This window comes from Amblyraja radiata, chromosome 24 (assembly GCF_010909765.2).
Source record: "Amblyraja radiata isolate CabotCenter1 chromosome 24, sAmbRad1.1.pri, whole genome shotgun sequence".
Taxonomy (NCBI): domain Eukaryota; kingdom Metazoa; phylum Chordata; class Chondrichthyes; order Rajiformes; family Rajidae; genus Amblyraja; species Amblyraja radiata.
Genome location: NC_045979.1, coordinates 29,098,828 through 29,125,824, shown reverse-complemented (window position 1 = coordinate 29,125,824; position 26,997 = coordinate 29,098,828). Strand labels below are relative to the sequence as shown.

Below are 26,997 nucleotides of genomic sequence, written 5' to 3'. Positions count from 1 at the left end.
TGTTCCCCGTTGTTCTAGGTGGAGCAGTACAGTATGGAGGGCAGTGGCAATGGCTTCATCCGTTCACTCTGTGTGCATATTGATGTGGATCCAGGGTTGATGAGAGTGGCCTTGTTGTGCTTAAGGACCAATCTCTCTAGGCACTTCATAATTATTGGTGTTAGTGCAACCGGCCTGTAGTCGTTGAGGCAGGTTATGGCTGTCTGCTTCGGAACTGGCACTGTTTCTGATGTTTTTAGGCATGTGGGGACCATGCATTGTGCCAGGGATTGATTGAAAATGTTTGTAAATACACCAATACGTTATGTGGGTGCCCAGGAACCTGAAACTGGAGACTGTCCGGACTCTCCGACCAGACTGGCTGCCTTCCATATGTTAACATTCCAGAGTATGTGTGTGACATCAGCAGTCTGTATGATGAGTGTCTGGCTGTGTTTTTTTTTTAAATACTTTTATTCAAAAAATAAAAATAGACACACAGAGTATTAACACAATCAAAGACTGCCTACGTTGACAGTTTACAAACAAACGATCATCAAATTGATATAACGGCAACTTTATCAACAAAACACTCGGCCTCCCGCGGTGACCAGCGTTCATGGAAGGCCTCCAAAGTCCCCGTGGATACCGCATGTTCCCTCTCCAGGGACACGCAGGCACGGACGTAGGCCTGGTAAAGGGGCAGGCAGTCAACCCCGCTGCCTGGACCCGCGAATGGCCATCATGGCCAAGCCCAGGAGCAGACGGATAGGGAGGTTCCCCCCCCCCCCCTCCTCCCCTCCTCCGCTGTTCCGGGTGCCCAAATATTAGGAGTGTGGGGCTAAAATGTAGCCAAAACTTGAGGAACAGCCGTTTCAGATAGTTGAACAGGGGCTGCAACCTTTCACACTGCTGTACAAATGGAACACAGTCTCTTCCTCGCTGCAGAAGTGACAGGCGGCTGGCTGTTGGGTGTTGGAGCTGAAGTAGTGGGCACTGTTGCTGGTGGATGAGTTGGTATCGTTTTTGTAGTTTGTGATGTGCCGTATACCTTGCCATACGCGGCGGGAGTCTGAGTTGAAGCGACTCTCGATCCTTCGCTTATAGGCTGCTTTGGCATTCCTGATGCCCCTCTTCAGGACGGACCTGACCGCACTATACAGCCCTGTGTTGCTGCCACGAAAAGCCATATTGCGGGCTTTTAAAAGGAGTCTGACGCCTTTGATCATCAATGGTTTGTTGTTGGGAGGGATGCGGATGCGTTTAGTGTTAATGACATTGTCTACACAGCTTTTTGTGTTAAAAAAAGTACAGTGGAGGTGTAGGTGTCAATTTCCTCGTCCTCAAACAAGTCCCAGTCGGTTCGGTCCTGTAATTTCCCAGAATATATACAGATAAAAGGTAAAACAAAAAGAGAGCCCCTTGGTTGTTGAAGTCGGATACGACAGCCCCACGCCATTTTTGTTTTCTTAAACCTCCAGCATAAATCAATGTTAAAAGAAAAGGACATTTAGTTACCTGGATATTTATTGCAGAAGCAATGATATAAACACGAGGGAGAAAGAGAAAGGAGGTGGACAATTGGGGACGATGAGGACTACATGAAGCAAACATGGACAAATAAGTTGGAACAAACGTCCGGCACATACCTCACATTAAATTCTATGTAATAAAGAACAGGGAGATTGGAAATCTCAGATCAAGTCCTTCAATCGAGCAAATCTCAAATGCAATTTGTTGCATTCCCACTTGTCTCATTAGAAATGAGCTTTGTTTTATTTCTGAAAGATTAATTTGCTCAAATCCTGACCTGCAGATTAAGACTCTCCATCCTAGACTCTGGATCAGTTGAAATGAATATCAAATTGTCCTTCATGAAAATGGTTGAAATAACTTAATTATTCATTGGCAAATAAAGTGCAGAGCACAATGCAAATAGACTGTTCTACTGGGAAACTAAGAAAGGTCAAATCTCACAGCTATCTTATAATGTTTTAATTTAGGATTGTTGCTCACCTCTTTTCATATCCAAACAACAACAAAAGAAGATTTAGGATGAGGTAAAAATTGCAGAAGTGAACTAGAAATTGTTTTTGATCAAAGTTCATCCACCCAAAACATCATCTCACATCTCTCTACAGATGCTATTAGTCCTGCTAAGCGTCTCCAATACTGAACACATAGTGTCAACAATTTATATTTGGCCAAATTGTCAGAACAGGCAATTCAAGGATCGTAGAACCAAGCTACAAAGCTGGAGTTAAGAAACATTGGCAGAACAGAATGTTGGAACAGTTGTGGTAATCTGAATGGCATTATGTTCCTGTATTCATAAATGATTTTTCTGTGATAATAGTCTAGTGTGGGAAGACTAACATGTTATATTAAATAATTTATGGATAAGGCTGTTGATACAATCAGGTTTAACTGTTACAGTGGGTTTGTTACAAGGAAGTTACCAAGACAACTTGGTCATCATGGGTGTGTCAGGTCAAAGGGCCCGTTTCCATGCTGCATGATTCTACAACTAGGGCAACAGTTGCACATGCTAGAGGTTGAAAAAAACATTTTGCCAAAAATTATCCAAGTAGTAAAGTCAGTTAAACAGCATGGGAAATTGATCTGTGATAGAGTTTTGAACACTGCCAAAAGCTAAGCACTGCCTAAAGCTAAACAAAGGGCATTTATGAAATGTCAAACATGAACTTTATTGGTTATAATAGAGAAGTACCAGTCAAGGAAAGCAAATACTTTGCTAGATATAGCCGAAGGTATTGATTCGACTGCAACACCAAATCAGTACAATAAACAGCATAGCTCAAAGACCGTGCGAGGAAGACAAAAACTAATATTACTTCAAACTAGAGCAGATTAAGCCCAATGAAGCAGCAGTTATTAGGCAAAGCTTTTGTGGGAAGGGAACTGCACTTTATTTTATAAGACAATAACTTGGGCTAAACCAGCGAGGAGAATCCAGGAGGAGGAAGCAATCAAGATTAGAAAGTAGCTGATCCACAAACAAAATAACCTGCTTCAAAACATAAAATAATGCTAGTATAATAAACAGTGAAGCAAAACGAAAGGACACAGATCAAGGGAAATATTGCAAAGGCATACATTTCGCACTAAAATTGAGGGGCAGGGACCGGCAACAATTCAGGTTTAAGCATAGCATCACACCTCCTAGTCTCCTAGAAGTCAAGATTTCACCAACACTCCAGAAAAGATGGATGGTTTGTTTCTTTGAGCCACTGCTGTCCTTGCAACCATTGTTCACCCATAAACACATTAGGCGAATTAACCTACAAACCTGCACGTCTTCGGAACATGGGAGAAAACCCGCTGCACCCGGAGAAAACCCACGTGGTTTCAAGCAGAATATACAAACAGCACCCGCAGTCAGGATCAAACCCAGATCTCTGGCGCTATAAAGTGGCAACTCTGTCACTGCACCACTGTGCTGCCCCTGACAAATATAATCTATTGTTAAATGAAAATCAGTGAGTTTTCGATGGTTACTTTTACCAAGTGAGAGAAGGCCAACTTAGTTTTGCCACTGTAAACTTTGTCTAATAGTGGAAAACACCTCTTGAAACAAGGATATGTTGGCTCAGATAATATTGTCCATTTCAAAACAAAGCCTTTATAATTGTGCAAATATTATATTTCAAAAAGATCATGCAGGAACAGCCATGTTCACTTGCAGAAGCAGGTGCACAAAGCTGGAAAGCAAGCACATCTCAAGTCAGCTTTGACATCCAAAGTGAAGATGGGTGCAAATTAAATTTAACTCAAGCTATACTTAGGGTTTCTTATTGTCACGTGTACCGAGGTACAGTGAAAAGCTTTGCTTTTCATGCTATCCAAAACAACCCTCATCCATCATTTGAAGTAGAAGGAATAGGGGAGAGTGGGTTTTGGAAACATGATTTAAGTCCCCACCAAACCATACAACAGCTCAAGAACAGGGTTAGAGAACCCAGGTCCAACAGTAACAGAGGAACACCCTCCCCACTCTAGGAATCAGACAAATGGAACGCTATGCCTGACAGATTGATCACTTTGCCTTGATGAGCAGCACACTGGGCAAAGAATCAGTGGTTTAAGTTGACTTTGCAATTCATTTGAAAAAAGCTCAGTATACTTTTCGTTAGCTGTATCATCTACAAATGATCATTTGGCACCATCACTTTGAAGGAATGCAAACTCAGCTTGCTCAGTTTCACCAAATTGCTGAAATGCTTTGTCAAAGGTAACATATTGCTAATTAGTATTGTCTTGGGGTTATGATCCAGAAACCACAAATCACTAATGACAAATATTAGAATCACGTTATTCAGGAAATTTGATTATTTTAAAAAATGTGATACCTAGTTACAATACACTACACATCAAGCCTGCACTTTAACATGTCAATTTTTATTTGATAAGACAAACATCTTAGTGTTGCAATGTTAACAATACTTTAAAATACAAAATTGTTGTAACTGTCATTTATTTTGCAAGACCACAAGCAGACTCCCTCAATCCCAACATCAACCACGCATTATGAAATCTCACCTTTCTGTAGGAGTCTTCTATTGTTGGGTCATACTTCTCAACAAATATTCCCTGAACAAACTGTACAGTCTGAAAATGGAAAAAAAAACTAGTTTAATATGCAGTAACCACATAAAATGGTTAGTTAATCTCATCTGGAGTAGTGTCCATTTCTGGGAAGGGAAAATTGCTTGGAGGGAAAAATAACATAAGTGGCACCTTGTCTATTTAGAACCGTAAGTGGTTGGCAAACAACAAGCATGGCCACACAACCAAATAGGCAAGGGAACAGCTGTTGGAAGCAAATTCAGGGAAAAGACTCAAGGTCAAGAGTTCACATAGCATGACAGAACACTGACAAGCTACATGATAATGCCCTACAAACTCCAGAGTTTACAATGCCAGATATAAATGAATAGCAATGGTTTGGGAGATATAAAATTAAGTTGATTTTGAATAGCTATAAAGAGAGTTACAACATGTAAACCATTCTGAATAAAATCTGAAAGTGAATATATTGTGCTTAGCTTATTAATTAGCAATGCCCTGGGGTTCTCCCAATTCAGAAAATCAAAACCATAAATCACTTATGGCAAACATTGGCATATTATTCAGGAAATTCAAATTGCTTTGAAAATTTGATTCTTGGTTATAGGGAGGTTTCACGGCAGTCGGGTCACGACCCGTGACCCGTACTGTTGCTACGCTATTCCAAATGGATTACACGCGATGTGCTGCAGGTAGGCACTTACCATTGTTTCCAGCGTAGTGGGCCCGTTAAAACCCGCTGAAATTGTCAATTTTTGCGCTGTAAATAATTATGGAAATCGGGATAAGCGTGTGAGACATTTAGCATACTTCAGAATTCCAAAAGTGAGGAGAAATGACGGTAGATAGAAACGAGAGCTGAAGGGGACAACAACAGCCAGAGTGCTTGCCGAACATTGGCCGTTTGCTTACTGCATTTCATCAAGTAAGGCATTATTTGTGTTTTTTCTTGATTCCTTTGGCATCTAAAAAGTTTCAGAAGTGATAAATCTGGCTGTAATTTTTTTTAATCGCCCATGGTTCTCGTGGGTTTTTACATACAAAATGAAAATGCATCTGAAGAAAAATTTACAGCCAGATTTATCACTTCTGAGAATTTTTAGATACCAAAGGAATCAAGAAAAAACACAAATAATGCCTTACTTGATGAAATGCAGTGAGCAAACGAGATAATTCCCAATATTTTCAATGTTTATCAAGCACTTTAGCTGCTGTAGTCCCTTCAGTTCTCGCTTCTCTATACCTTCATTTCGCTTCACTTTTGGAATTCTGAAGTTGGGTACATGTCTCTCACACTTACCCCGACTCCCACAATTTTGTTCAGCGCAAAAATTCAACATTTTGGCGGTTTTTAACAGGTAGGAAAGTACGCGTTTCTAGTATTAATAACATATACCGGAAGTGATGGATGTCTTCCAGTTGGATTTAGCGGCTCCGTGCGTCGAGCCCTATGACCCAGTGACCTTCCGTGCAACCCCCCTATATGATACATTTTAAATTATAAATCCAGCAATGTTATTTGAAACACAATATCAAGTGTTTGTGGAGAAGATGGTTAACTATTTTGAGTCAATATACAAGAAACATTTGAACAAAAGAAAAATTCGTTGCAAGTGCACTTCGTCCCACCAAGTCCACGCCGACCAACAATCATCATACACTAGTTCTACCCTACATATTAGGGGCAGTTTTCAAAGGCGAATGAACCTACAAACCTGCACTTCTTTGGAATGTGGGAGGAAACCGGTGCACACTGACAAAACCCATGCGGTTGTAGGTTGCAGGTAGATTTGTACAAACAGCACCCGCATTTAGAATCATTAGAGCCATAGACCTGAGTTTGAAGCGGGAACTCTATCATTGCACCACTGTGCTGCCCCTGCCAAATATAATCTATTGTTAAATGGAAATCTGGGAGCTATAGATGGTTCATTTCTCCAAAGCTTGAAACAGGGATATGTTAGCTTAGCTAATATTGTCCATTTTAAAACAAAGCTGTCAGAGCTGTGCAAATATTATAATTCAAAAAGACTGGGCAGGAACAGCCATATTCAATTGCAGAAGCAGGTGCACAAGTCAGGAAAGGAAAGGTAGACAAAAATACTGGGGAAATTCAGCGGGTGAGGCAGCATTTATGGAGAGAAGGAATAGACGACGTTTCGGGTCGAGTCCTGGGAAGTCCTGGGATGTCAGGACTTTCATATGAAGAAAGACTGGATAGACTCGGCTTGTACTCGCTGGAATTTAGAAGATTGAGGGGGGGGATCTTATAGAAACTTACAAAATTCTTAAGGGGTTGGACAGGCTAGATGCAGGAAGATTGTTCCCGATGTTGGGGAAGTCCAGAACAAGGGGTCACAGTTTAAGGATAAGGGGGAAATCTTTTAGGACCGAGATGAGAAAAACATTTTTCACACAGAGAGTGGTGAATCTCTGGAATTCTCTGCCACAGAAGGTAGTTGAGGCCAGTTAATTGGCTATATTTAAAGAGGGAGTTAGATGTGGCCCTTGTGGCTAAAGGGATCAGGGGGTATGGAGAGCAGGCAGGTACGGGATACTGAGTTGGATGATCAGCCATGATCATATTGAATGGCGGTGCAGGCTCGAAGGGCCGAATGGCCTACTCCTGCACCTATTTTCTATGTTTCTAACAGCGTCATCACCATGTAGTGGGGGAAGGGCTCACTGGTGCACTTTGCGAGCCGGGGATTGCGACAGAAGCTGGAGCTGCAAGTGGCTAGGGAGACGGTGTCGGCAGTAAAATGAGGGTTTACTGTACTTGCAACTTTGTAATTTCTGACTCAAGATGACCTTCAAACATCACCATGTTTAAGATGCCCTATTATCTCCTCTTTACAGCTGCCAGACTAGTCCACCTATTTTGACTTTTCCAGTGCACTCCTAGCTGGTTTCCCTCATTCATTGTTGTTATTCATCTAAAAGTATAACCTTATTTAAATTCCCACTAACTACTTCTCCCATTCCCCCTCTCTTTACTGGTCAAGCACATCGTAACATTATAATGGCACACCAATGGCAAATCCTCCTGGTGTTCAAATTCCTGTCATTTCACTCCTCCATGATGTTGCAATATCCACATTTTGCGGACATTTTGGCAGCAGTAGGTAGTCGTGATGGAGGAAAGCTGTTTCTACCCATCAATGGGCAATGATCAATAATGGTGCATTGATCTTCCAAGTTTTATTGCACTCATTAGAGTTCAAGTAAAGCCAACGCTGAGGTTGTTGACAAGGTCCATTTCTAATTCCAAACAAAAGTTTTACCACCATTTGGGGGCTATGCATAATATTAAATCCCAAATGTTAAATCTACAACCCATTTGGTCTGTAGAGTTGATAAAGCAAGTTCTATCACTATAGAGGTGGCCATTATGACTTTCAAAAGGCATTTGGAGTTGCATGGAAAGGAAGCATTTAGAGGAACGTGGGTGCCAGGGTGCCAACTTGGTTAGCATTGACAAGCCGAATCAAAGGACACGTTTCCATGGTGTACAATTCCTAAATTTAAGTTAATGCAGAGGAAATATTACAGGTGAAAAAATAAGATTTAATTTTGCTTTCGCACAAATTCTAGATTTTTTTCCAGTTGATATCCAAATTGCATACAATCTGGAAGATTTAGTGGAGTGCTTTAATCAAAACATAGCATCTATTGTCCTGGCCAAATTAAATTCATCTCAGCATTTTTGATAATCAAATGATTTATATTACTGAAAGACAGATGTGCCTTAAGAAGCCTTAGGATTGTTTTAACACAAGTAATATCTCCCAAATTAGTTTGCATTTATATAACATTTTATATCCACTGGCTATTCAAAATGCATTATTCATCTCATGAGTTATGCTCTGAAATACAATTATTGCTTATGATTGTGAAAGTGACAGCCAATTTGTACAGAGCATATTCTCAAAAAACCCAAATTCTAAATGTTTTTGGCAGTTTTGTTTAAATTAACATTAGACAGACTCGCTTTTCTTCCAATAACTCTTGGCTGGCAAGTTGTTTATGAACATTAAAAGCACTATGTATATAAAATAGCACATCTTGATAAGATGCTAATAAAAACTAAACATTGGCTGCAGGATCACAAGCAAATCATTACAATGCCCAGATATTAGCTCATGAGTAGAACTCTCCAATTCACCCATGTTCAGACATTTCCAATAGGTATTATGGAAGGGATAGAAACATAGAACATAGAAAATAGGTGCAGGAGTAGGCCATTCGGCCCTTCGAGCCTGCACCGCCAGTCAATATGATCATGGCTGATCATCCAACTCAGTATCCTGTACCTGCCTTCTCTCCATACCCCTGATCCCTTAGCCACAAGGGCCACATCTAACTCCCTCTTAAATATAGCCAATGAACTGGCCTCAACTACCTTCTGTGGCAGAGTGTTCCAGAGACTCACCACTCTCTGTGTGAAAAATGTTTTTCTCATCTCGGTCCTAAAGGATTTCCCCTTTATCCTTAAACTGTGACCCCTTGTCTTGGACTTCCCCAACATCGGGAACAATCTTCCTGCATCTAGCCTGTCCAACCCCCTAATAATTTTGTACGTTTATATAAGACCCTGCCTCAATCTTCTAAATTCTAGCGAGTACAAGCCGAGTCTACCCTGTCTTTCTTCATATGAAAGTCCTGACATCCCAGGAATCAGTCTGGTGAACCTTCTCTGTACTCCCTCTAAGCAAGAATGTCTTTCCTCAGATTTGGAGACCAAAACTGTACACAATACTCCAGGTGTGGTCTCACCAATACCCTGTACAACTGCAGCAGAACCTCCCTGCTCCTAAACTCAGATGTAGCAGATTACACTGCCTGCAATATTCAAATCCAATCTCAACAAGATTGTCAAAAGAACCGCACTAACCAGTGCTTCTGATCATGGTCCCAGAATGAATCGTGGAATTTAGACCACCTTGGGGGAGAGAATGGGGCAAATGGAAGCAAAGTAAAAGCTCAAGAAATCATCCAAACTTCTGGACACTTTCCAGTTGTCCATCTCACAGTATATGGACATGATTAGATGTAGAAAGACACGTTCAATTTTACACAGGTAGATAGAGTGGTGAAGCAAGTTTTTGGCACAATGGCCTTTAATCCAGGAATTGACCATAGAATTTGAGATGTTATGTAACAGCTTTACAAGATGCCGGTGAGGCAGAATTTGGAGTATTATGTCCTGCTTTGGTCACCTTGCTCTTGGAAAGATGCCATTAATCTGGAAAGATTGGAGAGATTTACAGATGATGTCAGGGCTCAAAGCACTGAGCTATAGGGAGAGGCTGGGCAGCGTGCGCCGGAGGCAGAGGGATTATCCTATAGAGGTGTATAAAATCAGGTCTGAAGATGGGTTTCGGCCCGAAACTTTGCCTATTTCCTTCGCTCCATAGATGCTGTTGCACCCGCTGAGTTTCTCCAGCACTTTTGTCTACCTTCGATTTTCCAGCATCTGCAGTTCCTTCTTAAAAACTGTATAAAATCAGGTGGGGAATAGATAGGGCAAATGCACTGAGTATTCCTCCCTCCTCCCCCACCACCCACAGTAGGATAATCAAGTAGGGCAAGGTGAGATAAGAACAATTAAATAAGAATCTGAGGGGCAATTGTATGGAACAAGCTGCCAGAGGAAGTAGTCGAGTCAGGTCCAATAACAACTTTAAAAAAGGCATTGGAATAGGTGTGGGATAAAGGTTTAGATTGATATAGGTCAAACAAGGCAAATGGGGCATCTTGGTCAGCATGGATAAGTTAGGCCAAAGGGCCTGTTTACATGCTGTACGGTTAAACTAGCTTAGAAAAGGTATAATATTGTGTAATTTTAAAACCAAGATCAGTGATGTTTCAGTGATGCATCGGGGATGTTGAAGTCAAAACGTATTTTTCAAACCTAATAGAATAGGGATAATTATGCAACATTGTTATAGCTCTGTTGGGATAATTAATTAAATTCTGTCAACCTCAGAATTCAGAAGAGATCAAGCTGAATGGAACAAGGGATAAGCAGCTTTAGTTATGTCTGCAGACCTGAAATATTGTCAGGATCTGCTTAAAAGCAGAGAAGTTTGAATGGTGTTCAAAATCAAAAAGCATCCACTAGAGTAAATAAGATTAAACTGTTTTACAGTACAAAAGATCAGTTACTCGAGGACAAACAGGGGAAAAAGAGAATGAGAACTTTGAAAAATTACACTTCCTGAAAGGGTTGTAAACATCTATTAAATTAAGGGAAAAATCAGCAGAGTAGATTTGCTCCACCAAACTGCCAACGTGGGCAGAAGGGTCAAAATAACCACTCTCACTTTGCCATTCTAGAATATTTAATACTGGTGATAACAGAATTGGATGAGTGTTGCACCAGAGATGGATCAGATGTGGGAGAATTTCTCTGGTGAACAAAAAAATCAGAAGAACTATAGTCAGAATGGTAGCACAGCTGATAGAGCTGCTGCCTCACAGAATCAGAGACCAGGGTTCGATCCTGACCTTGAGTGTTGTCTGCACGGAGTTTGCATGTTCTCCTTGTGGCCAGGTAGGTTTCCTATGGGTGCTCAGGCTTCCTCCCACATCCTAAAGATGTGCAGGTTTGTATGTTAATTGTCCTTTGTAAATTGCCCCTAGTGTGTATGGAAAGTGGGATTACATAAAACTAGCATGATTGGGTGATTGAAGGTCAGCGTGGACTTGGTGGTCAGAAGAGCCTGTTTCCATGCTCTCTCTCCAAACTAAATTAAGCAGCTCAACAATGATTCACGTAGAGAAAACACAGCCCCAAGTAACACAACATATTTACAAATCCTTCCATTGGGCTTTGGAATAAAAGTAGAGTGCAATTCTGGACTAGTTTCCTTATTCATACTCACCAGCGCAGACTTTCCCACACCTCCCGAGCCAAGGACGACCAGTTTATATTCGCGCATCCTGTGACGTTGCTACACAGCGTCACTATCTGAAAGTGAAAAAATAATTTGCTTAGAAAAGGATGTTTGTATGCTACAATGCTCATTTAAAAATATATACATCCTATTCATATTTCCATCTTGCCCTGAGATCTACCCATTTTGAAGTTGCAACCGTACAATAATGAATACACTAAAACAACTTAATTAGCAGTACAACACTGGCATTCTGATGTTGCATGGATACCATATAGGTAGAAGTTTCTTATTCCATAAACAGCTTCTTGCAAATCAATTTTCATTTGGCAACGTTACAAATTACTGTTGCACAAAAAACTAACCAATGACGAGTAAATACAATCTTCAACCAAGTTGAAGATATTTATGTAATAGTCTGCTAATATTTTAATCTAAGAGTTAATGCCAGACACAGTTTTCAAGTTATTACTTTCTCCCAATTCAATTACTTTTGGAGAAATGTCTGTCTTTAACAGAGCCTGATAATTACAAGTCAAGAAAAAACAAGCCAACTAAAGTAGCAGCCCCAGTTCTTTTGTCATCATGGAATGCTACAATCTTTTGATACTAACAATGCTGCAATGTCAAGCAAAAGGCACATGCTAGATAAAATGGATGCTACATTATGACAAGTACCAGAGGGTTAAATAGAAAAATGGAATGTAAAATACAAGCTGCCCCGAACTTAAATCAGATCGATTGTGTCAGATTCTGAGACTGAAAAAGCTTACATTGTGTTTTTTTTAAAAAAATCACACTAGGGTGTAAAATGATTAGTAATTTTGTTAGCAGAATCCTGCTTGGGGAAAAAAAAAGCAAATCTGAGCTATATTTCACCAGGGGAAAAGGTGGTAGTTGAATGAGGAAATGAAGATAAAGCTTAAAATATGTGCCAAATATCACCTTCACCGGGTATTAATGTAAGTTAACAACTAATTTGATGCCCTAAAGACACTAATTATAATTACATATAGCACTCAAAATCTCATACATATCCCACAGAAATCCAGCAAATTATGCTCCATACAATGGGAACAACACTGGTCACGATGGATTATTACTCGAGTAATTTATGCACATATAGCTGCGTAGTGCAAGTACTTTTCAAAATGAGATGTGACACCCAACTACTCTGGATTTGGTATCCTGCTAAAATGCACTTTTATTGCATCCTGTAGCAGCCTACTTCAAAACCTAGGAAAACCTAATCAGCTTAAACACTGGGAAGACAAACTATTCTGAAAAAAATGTCATTTAAAATAGTTTTTTAAATGGTCTTTACACCTTATTGTACATTTCCTAGCGATGCTGTTTACTGAATGTACTTATCAATTAAACACAGATTTATGGCAATGCACAAAGATTTTTGCTCAGTTGACATACCAAGTTACAATCTGGAATTTACTGCCAGATACAAATGGTAGTAATAGTTGCAAATAGCAACTTTAAAATTGTAATTGTAGGTACACTGAACGAAACATTTTCAGGGCCATCCAGGACAGGAAAATCAACTAGATATGTTTTACAAAGAGCTGACACAGCTATGGAAGAACCAGTCTTTTTTTTTATTTTGCTTGAATGTCACATGAAAGTGCATCACTTCAAATTTATCCCACAATTTAAGACTAATCCTCATTTGCAACAATACTCATTCAGACATCAATCTGGAAAAAACATTCAAAGCTCTTGTTAATAGCTTAGCTTTCAAAAGACAAAGGCGTAACATGCCTGATATGGTGATAATAGACAAAAAGCTGGAGTTACTCAGGGGGTCAGACAGCATCTCTGGAGAAAAGGAATAGGTGACATTGAGACTGAAAAAGGGTCTCGACCCGAAACATCACCTATTCCTTTTCTCCAGAGATGCTGTCACACCCGCAGTTACTCCAGCTTTTGGTGTCTATCTTCGGTTTAAACCAGCATCTGCAGTTCCTTCCTACACCTCGTCTGCTGTGGTGATGAAATTGAAATGGTACCTAAGTGACTTTTAAAGTCATCAGAGCAAGATGCAAGAAGCAAGAAGGAGAAGTCAATGTTCATGCCGCTGGGGGTACAAACTGCCCAAGCGAAATATGAGGTGCTGCTCCTCCAATTTCCGGTCCTCACTCTGGCCATGGAGGAGGCCCAGGACAGAAAGGTCGGATTCGGAATGGGAGGGGGAGTTGAAGTGCTCAGGAGATCAGGTTGGTTATTGCGGACCGAGCGGAGGTTTTCGGCGAAGCGATCGCCAAGCCTACGCTTGGGTCTCACCGATGTAGGTCAGCTGACATCTAGAGCAGCAGATGCAATAGGTGAGGTTGGAGGAGATGCAGGTGAACCTCTGTCACGCCTGGAACGACTGCTTGGGCAGCACCTCATATTTCGCTTGGGCAGTTTGTACCCCAGCGGCATGAACATTGACCTCCAATTTCAGGTAGCCCTTACTGTCTCCTCACCTTCTCAGCTCTCCCTCAGCCCACTGGCTCGTCCTCTTCCTTTCTACTTCCTGCCCCTTATCTCTTCTGCACATTCTTTCTGATCGATACCAACAAGCCGATTTGAAAATTGCTTCAAACAGTTGACTGCGAGTAATCCTCTTCCAATGTCCTACAATTATTAAGCTCTTCATTGCCAGAAGAGTTCTACATCTTCTACTTTGTCTGATTAAACAGCAATACAAGTACTTAACTAACTGCTGCAGCTCCATCTTTCAAATTGATTAGTGGTATTTTGAAAGGGCTACTAACACTGGTAAATGAAAACGACTAGATGCCAGAAATCCGAACAATGCTGATAAATGAAAAGATCATTGGTGGAAGGGGTATTTGGAGAAATACATTACTAAGAGCAACTGCACTTTGGCCTACGGAGTGATATAAAAAGCATTGCAAGATTAAATCTCAAAGTGAGATGCCAATGTTGTGTAATCAATGACTCTACATGCACCCTCCCTTTGTCTTGGCTTTAGTATTTAAACTACAAATCTTTCAAACAATCTAAAATTGCAAGTGTTCTTCTCTAAACAACAGAAAGCTACTTTTACTATTTCTCTCCAATGCTACCTTCAAAAAGATTATCTTATCAAACTCTTTCAAAGCCAGAACCCGCAGACATTTTAAATATTTCCCAATTGGTTGTTTTCTCACTGTAACCTTTGGATTCCTTTCCCTCTCTGCATTGCAGAACAGTTATTTGTTCCGCTGTTGGCAATTTCTTCCCACAATGTTAACAATTTTCTCCAGAAAAAGTCTTTTTATAGTAGTGCATCCCCTCCCGATTTAATTCAAACAGCCAGGCATACTTTGTGGGCAACAGGGCTAGATAATCTCTTGGTGCTCAAAATTCACTGTAGAGAGGGAAAAAAATCTGTTGTGATACAGCTTGGAATAAACAATGAATTACATGTTTACATTCTACAAGCTGAATCTTGGCAAACCCAACGAACAGATCAGCGCTTTTTTTTACAAAAGCAGAATGACATCACTCACCAATTATCTTAGGTTATACAGTAGCCTCTTGGCAAAAAAAGTTCTTTCCATGTACGGTCATAAAACTGCACAAGTGAAAGAGAGTTGTGAGAGGAAAAGAGCATGGCTCACCATTTTGTTCCTACATTTTACTATTTGAGATTGTGTGAACATTCCATTGCCAGGAGATTTTTCATACTTGCAAGTTCTTTGATTATCATTGCTATTTTTCACTTAGGAATTTTTTTAATGTAAATTTCAAACAATCTAGTCATGTGACATTAAGCTACAAAGGCAGCGTGGGGAAGAGAGAGCGGCGAGATAATAATATATCTTTTTTTTAATTTAAAAAAAAAATTATTGTCATTGCACGTCAGTGCAATGAAAGGTGAGAGGTGGAGGGCAAATCATGTATACACTTTATTTCAATGTTAAAATGAACCTGTGGCACTGAAGTGACTTCAGAGCAAATTGAAGCAAATTAATATCTCATCAGTCTCTTTCAGGTAATGGAATGAGCATAAGGTGCAACATTTTATCAAGATGCATCACAACTCGGTTTGGCAGCTGCTCTGCTCAAGGCCGCAAGAAATTAAGAGTTGTGGACCAGCCCAGCGTCTCCCATTACCATCGCCTCTTCGCTTTCCTAAACCACCCCCTTGGAATGCAGCCAACATAATCAAGGACAATTCACACCCTGGACATTCCGTTTTCTCCCATTTAAAGTCAAGCAGTAGATTTTAAAGTAAAAAGCATATTCTACCAGATTCAAGAGGACCCTCTTCTCTGCTGTTACCAGACATTTGAACAGACCTCACACATGCCAAGGATGAATTCCCAATCTCTCAACCTTGTTGCAGCAACCCTTGCACTTTAAAATATGCACTTTCTATAGTTATAACACTAAATTCTGCACCATTTCCTTCTCTTTTTTGCACTACCTGTTGTACTTGCGTATGGTATGATTTATAGAAACAAGGAACTGTAGATGTTGGTTTACACAAAAGGACACAAAGCACTGGTGTAACTCAGCCGGTCAGGCAACATCTCACGAGAACATGGATAGGTGATCTTTTGGGTCGGAATCATTCTTCGCTTACGATATGCCGAGGTAGCAAGCAAACAAAGTTGTTCACGTACCTCGCTATGGTGAAAATAACCCCTACCAGCAACAAACTTCTCTGATGAGCTACAACTTCAGCTGTAGTTATAAATTAAGTACAGCCAGATATTCTTGGATTATTCACATGCAAAACAGTAATATCTTTGCTTAGAAAAAAGGTATTTTAATCTCATTAAGATACTTACAGGTATAATTTGCAAGTAAAATTATATGCAACCACCTAAACTGGCACAGGAGTTTTCTACACAAGGCAGATGATCATATAATTAATGGAGTGAATGAAGTCAATGAATACGAGAACACAAAATAGGAGTACAACAAGACAAAGTCTGGAGTAACTCAGCAGGTCAGGCAGCATCACTAGAGAACTTTGATAAGTGACATTTCAGGTCGAAACCCTGTTTCTACAAAGTATGAGCAATCCAACAGGCCACTTAAGCCAGCCCCGCCTTTCAGTATGATTATAGTTGATCTATGCTGGCCTCAACTCTTCTGTGACAGGTCCAGAGAAGCCTCAATCTTTTAAATATTTATCTATTTCCACCGTAAGTCTGAAGAACCGGCCACCACCACCCTCAGGGGCTGCGAAAATATATTCACTACTCTAAAGGAAGACATTTACCTTGTGTTTTAAATAACCAACTCCTTATTTTGTAACTACATCCATTTGTTCATGATTCTCTCACAAGTGAAATCATTCCAACATCTACCCTGTCAAGTCACGCAATGTATCTCCTAAATTTTCTAGCCCCTATTGACAGGACAACCTGCTCATCCCTAGCATTAGCCTGGTAAATCTAATGTACTTGGCACCCATTGCTATTCCTGGTAGTTCTGCTATAATGCGAGAGTTGAATCCCCTAGAAACCTAGCATTATAGAAATTCTTGTTGCAAAAACAATTGTGTTTGAGGAAATTGGGGGGGTTAGGGGCTGTTTTAGACATGGAATGACAATTTTATACCACCTGTAGAATTTACAAAAATAAATAGCTGAGAATATTCCAAGCTAAAAATACTAAAAGGTGCACATTACATTGTTTAGAGTAGCATTGCACGTGTCTATAGAAGTGATTCTTGTCAATTTCAGTGACCACTTGCAGTGAAACTGGCACTATTCTAAAGAGGCAATGGCATCTGATTACTGCAGAGTGGTTACATAGAAAGAAAGTGTTCTTCTTTCCTTAGACAGCTTTTTTACCCAGCTCGTCAAACCCTGAATATATTTTAAGTAGTTCTCCAATACCTGATCAAAACTTCATCAGAACCAATTCCGCCCATGTAATACAAATTAAATCGCATCATATAAAATGTGTGATTATGGAATCATAACTGGCATCCTAGCAGAACGGCCAGTAGATATTTTAAGGGAACCACTACTTATTTGACTTTACAAGTACTATTCTATTCATGCACCATGCACTAAAACACATAAATCCCTCCAAATGGCACCAATTTGCAATCTTTCTACATTAAAAAAATTATCCACCATTAGATTCCTTTTACCAGAGTGTATGACCTGACACTTCCCCACATTAAATTACATTTGCTGTGTTCTTTTCCAATCAGTTTATCTACATCCGGTTATCGAATCAATGTCCTCATCACAATTTACTCTTCTACTCGTTTTCATACTGGCAGCAAACTTGGAGAGCTTGCATTCTGTTCCCACCTCCAATCATTAATTATTGAGTCAATTAACTATTGAGGGCCAAAAATCAATTCCTGGGATACTCTAGTTACATCTCTCCAGCATGAATTTATTTATTTCATTTTCTATGATAGTCAGTTTACAATCCATGCTAAAGCATTTTTGCTAAAACCTTGGGGTCTTAATGCATCAGTTATCAATCAAATCACCCAGAGGCTTATGAAGGAGCATATGGGAGATCTTTGAAGCCTGCAAGATGTTTGTCATGTCATTCCGAAGATGAGGAACATAAAGGCTGTGGACAATGATGGAATCCCAGCCAAGAATCTAAAGGAAGATGGAGCTGATCTTCTGCACCTCATCCATGCCCCAATCTTTAAAATTCTGGCAGAAGGAACCCGTGTGTAAAGGATATCTGAGATGCCCCAATTGTCACCATCTTTAAACAAAGGACAGGGTAGACAGTGGAAAGTATAGAGACATCTCTCTCCTATATACTATCAGAAAGATAGTGTTCTTTCCAACCAAATCCCAATGCTGCTTCTGCCCAGCCAGAGGCATAACAGACAACATTTTCTCGGTCTGACAGCTACAAGAGAAATGCAAGGCAAAAAACAACCACTGAACATGGCTTTCATGGATCTCACAATAGCTTTTAATTTTAAATAGGCAGGTCTTTCTGGCCGATTCTGTAAAAATTTGGATGCCCTGAAAAATGCACCACGGTGCTGAGACTGTTTTGTAATTATGTCTGCTAATATTCTCACAAAAAAAAAAAATGGCTTCAAGGGTCCCTCATTCAGACTATCATTGGACAGGAGGTACTGAAGCCACAAGTTCCACACCACCATCTTCAGGAACAGCTGCTTTCCAACAATCAGTTTCTTGAACCTTCATGCATACCCCTAACTCTATCTTGGCAACAACACGGACTAGACTTTGAAAATGCTGCCAAAACATGGTGCCTCTTGCATTCATGCTCAGTAGACAATTTTTGTGCACTTTGCTAACTGGGGATGTGCTCAGGTATGGCAATACTTTACAGGACTGTATGTACAAAAATAATTTAATTTAACTGCATAAAAGTACCACTGCGCACTACAGACCACCTCTTACACTACCATGGATGTTTCTAATTGTGGCTTTTTCCATTAATGCCATGTTTTCTTTGTTCGTTTGTTTCTTTTCAGTCTTGGAGAATTTGTGAAATGGATGTACAATTTACAATTTGCATGCTAGTATGATCAAGTGCCTCACATTCCCACACCTTTTGAAAATACAACACCAAATGTCAATCCTGGATTTAATCCAGTAATTTAGATCTTATTAAAATACTGAATTAACTTGGCATTTAGCTGCAACAGATAAATCCATCGACAATTAGGCTGAATCACCTCGTGACCCATGAACACAATCATAAAATAAAATGCAACAATCTGTTCAAAGAAGCAAAATGGTAGATGTTCAATTGAAAAATAAAATCACTTAAGAGCAAGGCACTGGAAATACGAGTAGTTGGCAGACAATTAAAAATTGCTTCAAAACATTGAATGCAGGAAAATCTTATGTGCACGTGTGGTTAGTATGCAACCAAGATTGATTCTTCCCAGTAGGTGCAATAAAATTGAAGGCGTGCACCACCAGACTTTGAAATAACTTTTCCCCATTTGTTATCAGCTTCTGAATGTTCCTTCCATAACCTAGGTTTCTGCCCGATTCATCTCTACCTCATTGAGGACATTGAACTTTGTCTAAGGAACCAATGCACTACAATGTTGAGAACTATATTCTGCACTCTGTATCTTCCCCTTTGCTCTACCGTACTAGATGTTAAATTGATTGTATTTATGTATAGTATATCGGAACTGTTCTGATTGAACAAACCAAAGCGTCTCTCTGTACCTCAGTACATGTGACAATAATAAACCTAATCCTGGCTAAAGTCAGTCAATTTTATTCTTCACATAGGAAGTCATCAAGTCCCAAGCATGTGAATAATGTGAGTAGGCATCACAATCAGTATGAATGAAGTGGGTCTGCTTCTGTGCTGTATGATTCCACGAAAGGCTGGGTAGAGTCTTTAAGAAATTCAATCTGCAATTTTCAGTAGCTAGCAAATAGCGTGGCTCAAGAACATTAGCCAATTAATTTATCCAGTTAAATACACATTTGTTTGCATTTTATTCAAAGTTAGCATCATCACTTTGCCTGCTTCCAGTTCACATCAATGTCAGGAGCACCAACAGATTCATGAACTGCTACTTTCCTACAATTATCACATTCTGGAACCAAACAGCACAATTCTAATCTGAGAATGGAAGAATACCATGAACTGGTTTCAACCCCTCCCCTTCCCCTTGTACCTTTACACTGTTTTTGTGCTTTTTACTGTACAGTCCGTTTTAGAAATTATGTACAATTTGTTTTAGTGTTTGCCCGAGTTTGTGCCTGTGATGTTGCTGCAAATAAGATTTCTCACTGTACCTGTATTTCAGTTCTTGTGTATATGACAACAAACTCAACTTGACATAGCACAACTAAATACACGATTAGGTAATTACTGTATTATGAAAGAACCTCCATTTGTTTGCTCTCATTTGTTAACAGTAGCACAGAATCTCATGTGTCCAATACTCTTTCATGCCAAATGTACTTTAAGACACTTCAATGATCCAATTCCTTTTTAAAAGCATACTTCAAGAATTGTAATAGTCATCTTGTTAGATAGTCCTGCTGCTCTGAAAACCCGTTTCCACTCCAGTTCCGTGAGTTCCAAGGTGGCCGATAAGGCCTATGTGAGACTTCATAATGCACTACTTCTGACACTAATGTTGGTATTCTGTGTGCTACTGACACATACACGCATAGTTCTCACTGTCATTCCTAGTGAGTCTCCATCAAGTGATCATAGACCAGGCATTCCCAACATTTAGTGGCGAATCTTAGCTTTCCAAGACAGCTTTGAGCACATCGATACATTTCTTCTATCCACCTGATAATCTTTGCCAGAGTAGAGTTCAGGGGAAAGCATTTTTTTCCAGAATCAGTTGCCCAAATATCTGAGAAAGGATGGCCATAACTGCTTCAGAAGAACAGAGGAGTCTGGGATTAGTTGGTCAGTAGATCAGGACTTTTGGGAAAGGACTCCAGAACTCCCCTCAAATTTAGCAGGAATGCATTTGACAAGATCAAAATAGGTGGTTAATTATGCCAAGTTTTCCTTCGAATTGTCACACAATTAACTTTATGTTCAGAGGATAGAATCCATATGCAATTTAGGAAACAGTTCTTCTGCCACTGGAGAAAGCAGGCGAGGACTCTGGCAGTGAGTTTCCAAGACAAGATGGAGATACCTCTTCAGTTTTTCCAATGAGGTTTCTTTTTATGGAAAAAAGTTGAGACGGATGCATCTCTAGTATCTCCTAGCATGTCAATCTCTTCTCTAACTCTCAACTTTGGCTTGCTTGGAACGCAGAGATCTGGACCAAAGGCCCAGATTAAAATTAAAAATCAGTCTCCACAATTCAAATCAAACTTTAATACGAATGATAACCCAAGTATGAGAAAAACAACTGGCTATGCCCCCATTAAGGGGCAGAGGGGGCCTTATCGAATTGCATTAAATATTTAGTCAAAATGGTCAAGGATAAATCTTTGAAGTTCTCTTTTGCTGACTATTCCAGAGTACTAACAGTTCCCCAAAAAACTGACCAACTGCTGTGCCACTGCACAGCTTCTTCAGCCAATTTGGATAAAATATTCCAGAGTCCCTAACCTCTGGAGAGAAATTTCTCATCTGTCCCAAATGGTCAATCCTTTGAGACAAAGGCTTTCAGCTAGGATGAACAGTATCCATTTATCATTGCTATCAAGCTTCATACGTTTCGATGTTTGGAAACATTGGAATGCACCAGGGTAGAAGACCAGACTAAACCAAGTAATAATTAGGCAACTTCAATATACCACGAGTAATACTTGATAACTTGAACTCAAAACAATGCAAAGTCTGCAAAATAATACAAATCCAAATATCATACCAGAAGTTAGATATGCATTTACCAAGTGGCAAAATAAATCAGAAGGGAGACTCATCTTCTACTCTCAAGACATCTATGGCAATTTCTGATTCACTATTGTTAAGAGTTCTGCACTACCAAAGGCTAACAAAACTAGTTGATTCACCGGTGACAATCCCACAAAGCCAACTAAACTTTTAACATACTGAAAATTTAAATTACTTTGCACTGTTGCTAGCATTAAAAAAAACTGCATTCACATCAGCATTTCAAGTAGAAAAAAATCTGACTCTAAACAGCCATTAGCACTAAAAATTAATACCACAAAAAAAAAGTGTACAAAACAAATATATACAGGTGCACAACCTTTTATCCGAAAGCCTTGGGACCAGACACTTTTCGTAATTCAGAATTTGTCGGTCTTCGGAATGGAATTTTTTTAGCGTAGATTTTAATGGCTGGCTCAGTGGTAGAGTGCTCGGCTCATATCCGCAAGGTCGCGGGTTTGCGCCTTGATCCTGGCAGTAAACTCGGTCGCGAGTTTGAGTCTTCAATGTAGTTTTTTCTTGCAGAATAAATGTTTGTATGAAATGCAGTGTAGGAGAGGTGTACTGACTGTGTGGGCAGAACTTTGGAAGTGATTGCCCACCAGTCTAAAAAGCCGCTGTGTCTCCCTGTCCCTGGGATAGCAGGGGGCGATCAAACAGCACAATACCTCCCTCCCCCTCCAACTCCAGAGGAATCCGCTCCCCGATGGGCCGCTACAGCGACAAGTGGCAGTTTGCCCACAGCCCGAGCTGCGCCCCCTCATCCGCCACCCCAAGAACAAGACGTACCTTGCACACCATCAGCTTCTGCCCCTACGTGTTCCTCTGGAGTTGGAGCGGGGCTGGAGTTGCTGCTGGCTGTGGGTCTCTGGGATCTCCGTGTTTGCAGTGGGCCTGGGGGTCGGTGTCCCGTTGGTCCTGACGTCTCCGGCCACCCCCCTGGACTGGAGCTGAGACTGGAAACTGTACCGCCCTTGCCCCCTCCCTCTGCAGCTGCAAACAACCCCACTCTCCTGCAAGGGCGGAACGGTTCCCGGAGGATGGCAGGTGGCCGGAGACGTCAAGACCAACAGGAACCCGCTCCCCGATGGGCCCCTACGACGCCCCGAGCTGCGCCCCGTCATCCGCAACCCAGGTTCCTCTGTAGTTGGAGCGGGGCTGGGCTGTTGTTGGCTGTGGGTCTCTGGGATCTCCGTGCTTGCAGTGGGCCTGGGGGTCGGTCCCGATGAGGGGGCGCAGCTCGGGGAACGGCTTCTGGTGGTCCTGACGTCTCCGGCCAGTTTGCAGTTTTCCTCTGGAGTTGGAACGGGGCTGGGCTGCTGCTGGCTGTGGGTCTCTGGGATCTCCGTGCTTGCAGTGGGCCTGGGGGTCGGTGTCCCGTTGGTCCTGACGTCTCCGGTGACAGTGCAAAGCCCCCGCGCCGGTGCAATGGGCGGGGAGCTGGAGAGGGGAGGGAAGGGGTCACACACATGGCCGGGAAGCAGAGGGGTGTAGGTGGGGTGAAACTGAAGGGAGCGACAATCTGCTGCTGCCTGCCCCGCTGAGTTAAAAAGTTCCCACGCAAGACTCACGAAACACTGTGTATCGTGAGTCTACCGTGGGAACTTTTTAACTCAGCGGGCAGGCAGCAGCATATTGTCAATTATTAACCCTCCCGCGCAATATACCCTCACCTTCTCTTTTATGAATGGGGATTTAGTTCCCCTTTCTTCGAGGACCGACCGGAGGTTCCGCTGTCACCTCTGCGGGCCGCCCTCGGTGAACGTTTTCAAGGACCTTTCTTCAAGGACCGAAAAAATGGCCGCTATTCGGAGGTTTTCGTTATTTGGATCTTCGGATAAAAGGTTGTGCACCTGTACTGCCATTGATAAGCCCAATGTGCAAGGATGTTTCTTTATCTTCCCCTCATTCAAAAAATGGCCAAATAAATATGGAAAACAGTCAAGAGTGGTCTCACACAATAAACCAAAGAGTTACAGTTTTAGCGACATTGCTAATTGACAAATTATAGTTAGATCAAAAGGACCCTTCTCCTTGGCACCTCACCCTAGCAAGCTATGAAAACCAGAATAGAACCAACATAGCTCAGTCATTCCTGGAATTCTTCCCTGCACAAAGCAATTCTCAATCTCGTATGCTTAACATACACAAGGAAAACTCCGATATTATTGAGTTTCGTGTAGTTTATGCAAGATTGCAAGATTTTGCATACATTACAAACTTGGCAGCAACAGAAATATCTTCTACAGTATAATTGATGATTGTTTCCATCACTACCAAAAAGTTCTATCATTAACCAGAGATTTAGTTCTTCTGGTTGGAGCTAAATAATGGCACAGTGTACTAAGCCCACTCCTTGGCTGTCTGACAATTAATTGCCATTCTCATGCTCACTTGAAGTTGAATTTGCATGTCATTTTCATCTCAGACATCAAGTTGTGCAATTCATTCCTCAAGCAAGTTAGATAACCAATCATCCTCAATAAGTCTTTTGCCAACTAGAAAACCAAATTAGAGCGCACTGTTAATCTGGCATTTAAAAAAAGATTAAACATACAGCCCCAATGAAAGATGAAGTATTTTAAAAGACTAATGAGAGAAGAAAAAGCATAACATTCTTACACATATTATTTCAATGCAGTAAATGCCAAAGTACTGCAATTGTCAAATAATGATGCCAAACAATTGGTTGGTAGGATGAAGGATGAGATTAGATTGGTCAATTGATTCTGGCATTGTGAATGGAACATCAGCAGGTGTCAAGCTTTCAGTAGGGGATATGAGACAACAGCAACATGATTAATGCTTTCTTGGATGCCAACTGTGTCTTGAACACTGCTCTAAAGTGAGTAAACTTGAATATTTATTATCCTATAGAACTTGAGGTCCTGTTAAAAGGCAATCATTCTTGGCATTGATTTTAAGTCTAATTTTTTATGCAAAAATGGAACCACTGTAAAGTTTAGACCTAGAGGCCAACAAAATGGAGGATATCCACTGGTGTCAGCAAGACAGCAATGTGCTTAGTCAGGAGGCAGATACAAAATGCTGGAGTAACTGTTCAAGTTATTCCAGCATTTTGTGTCTACCTTCAATCAGCATCTGCAGTTCTTTCCTACACGTGCTTAAACAGGAAATGCTCAAGTGGAAAGGGAATCTTCAGAGTGTCAATTTGAAAATGGTCTGACAAAACGTCCTTCAACCCAAGATGTTAACCATTCCCTTCCATAGATGCTGCCAAGCCTGGATTACAATGGAAAAAAAGAAAAACAAAATATTCACAAATACGTAGTATTTCAGTCGTTCAAGTAAAAATAAAAATTTCCCGTGGAATTTCCCGTGGTTGAAAGTAGTGGCCATCCATTGTTCCTCCGAAAAATCTACTTCCATCCACTGGTGATTAAAACACACTGGGGTAAACCAATATATATCACTTGTCTATGTTTTAAACCATGAATTATTCTTGCATTTTATAGTCATGGCATACTTAAAAAAAAGAATAGTTTACATGCAACTAATCATGTAGTATAAATCTGCTAATGCTGAGATTGAAACAAATTTTAGAAATAGTCATGCGAAGCATCTGCAGAGAATAGAATCAATGTTTCAGAAGTGTAAAAAGCATGTTTTAAGTTGCAGAGGTGAGGAGCAGTGAAGAAAATAGGTGCAGGCAATTATTACTTTTAGTATTTGCAGTTATTAGAGTGTGAAAAAACATTGGAACTCTCAAATGCAGAGTACAACAGCTACTGGAAATACCCAGCATCCGACAAAGTCAACCTGCTGCAGTCAGCAGGGAAGTCGGGCTACCTGAAATCAGCAGAATTCAATCAGTTCATATTGGCAACACCATCTCCTCGCTGACCATCCGCATAGGGACACCTCAGGGCTGCTTGCTCAGTCCACTACTTTCGCCATAGCCATGACTATGTAGCCATAGTTCCAACGACACCTTTAAATTTACTGACAATACGAATGACACGTAACGAGTCAGAGTACAGGAGGGAGATTGATAATCTGGTTGAGAGGCACAAGAGCAATCTTACTCTCGCGTTAGCTCGATGAAGGAGTTGATTGTTGACTCCAGGAAGGTAATGAAAATGAATCATACACCTGCCTTCATTGCAGGATGGCAGTGGAGTCAAATGAGATCTATCTTCGATCTGCACATGCAGTCACAAGAAAGATCACATAGAAACATAGAAACATAGAAATTAGGTGCAGGAGTAGGCCATTCGGCCCTTCGAGCCTGCACCGCCATTCAATATGATCATGGCTGATCATCCAACTCAGTATCCCGTACCTGCCTTCTCTCCATACCCTCTGATCCCCTTAGCCACAAGGGCCACATCTAACTCCCTCTTAAATATAGCCAATGAACTGGCCTCGACTACCCTCTGTGGCAGGGAGTTCCAGAGATTCACCACTCTGTGTGAAAAAAGTTATTCTCATCTCGGTTTTAAAGGATTTCCCCCTTATCCTTAAGCTGTGACCCCTTGTCCTGGACTTTCCCAACATCGGGAGCAATCTTCCTGCATCTAGCCTGTCCAACCCCTTAAGAATTTTGTAAGTTTCTATAAGATCCCCTCTCAATCTCCTAAATTCTAGAGAGTATAAACCAAGTCTATCCAGTCTTTCTTCATAAGACAGTCCTGACATCCCAGGAATCAGTCTGGTGAACCTTCTCTGCACTCCCTCTATGGCAATAATGTCCTTCCTCAGATTTGGAGACCAAAACTGTACGCAATACTCCAGGTGTGGTCTCACCAAGACCCTGTACAACTGCAGTAGAACCTCCCTGCTCCTATACTCAAATCCTTTTGCTATGAAAGCTAACATACCATTCGCTTTCTTCACTGCCTGCTGCACCTGCATGCCCACTTTCAATGACTGGTGTACCATGACACCCAGGTCTCGCTGCATCTCCCCTTTTCCTAGTCGGCCACCATTTAGATAATAGTCTGCTTTCCTGTTTTTGCCACCAAAATGGATAACCTCACATTTATCCACATTATACTGCATCTGCCAAACATTTGCCCACTCACCCAGTCTATCCAAGTCACCTTGCAGTCTCCTAGCATCCTCCTCACAGCTAACACTGCCCCCCAGCTTAGTGTCATCCGCAAACCTGGAGATATTGCCTTCAATTCCCTCATCCAGATCATTAATATATATTGTAAATAGCTGGGGTCCCAGCACTGAGCCTTGC

At 41.0% G+C, this 26,997-nt stretch overlaps 1 protein-coding gene across 2 annotated transcripts in view; it reads right to left on the bottom strand.

Moving 5' to 3' along the window:
- The window catches only part of rap1a (RAP1A, member of RAS oncogene family), a 104,702-nt gene that overhangs the window by 36,641 nt on the left and 41,064 nt on the right, over positions 1 to 26,997 (bottom strand). For both annotated transcript variants that reach the window (XM_033042796.1, XM_033042797.1), the window contains exons 2-3: positions 11,454 to 11,539; positions 4,540 to 4,608 (exon numbers count right to left, since the gene is read on the bottom strand). In XM_033042796.1, coding sequence (XP_032898687.1) covers positions 4,540 to 4,608; positions 11,454 to 11,510 — 126 coding nt within the window. In that variant the 5' untranslated portion in view covers positions 11,511 to 11,539. The remainder of the gene's footprint in view (positions 1 to 4,539; positions 4,609 to 11,453; positions 11,540 to 26,997) is intronic.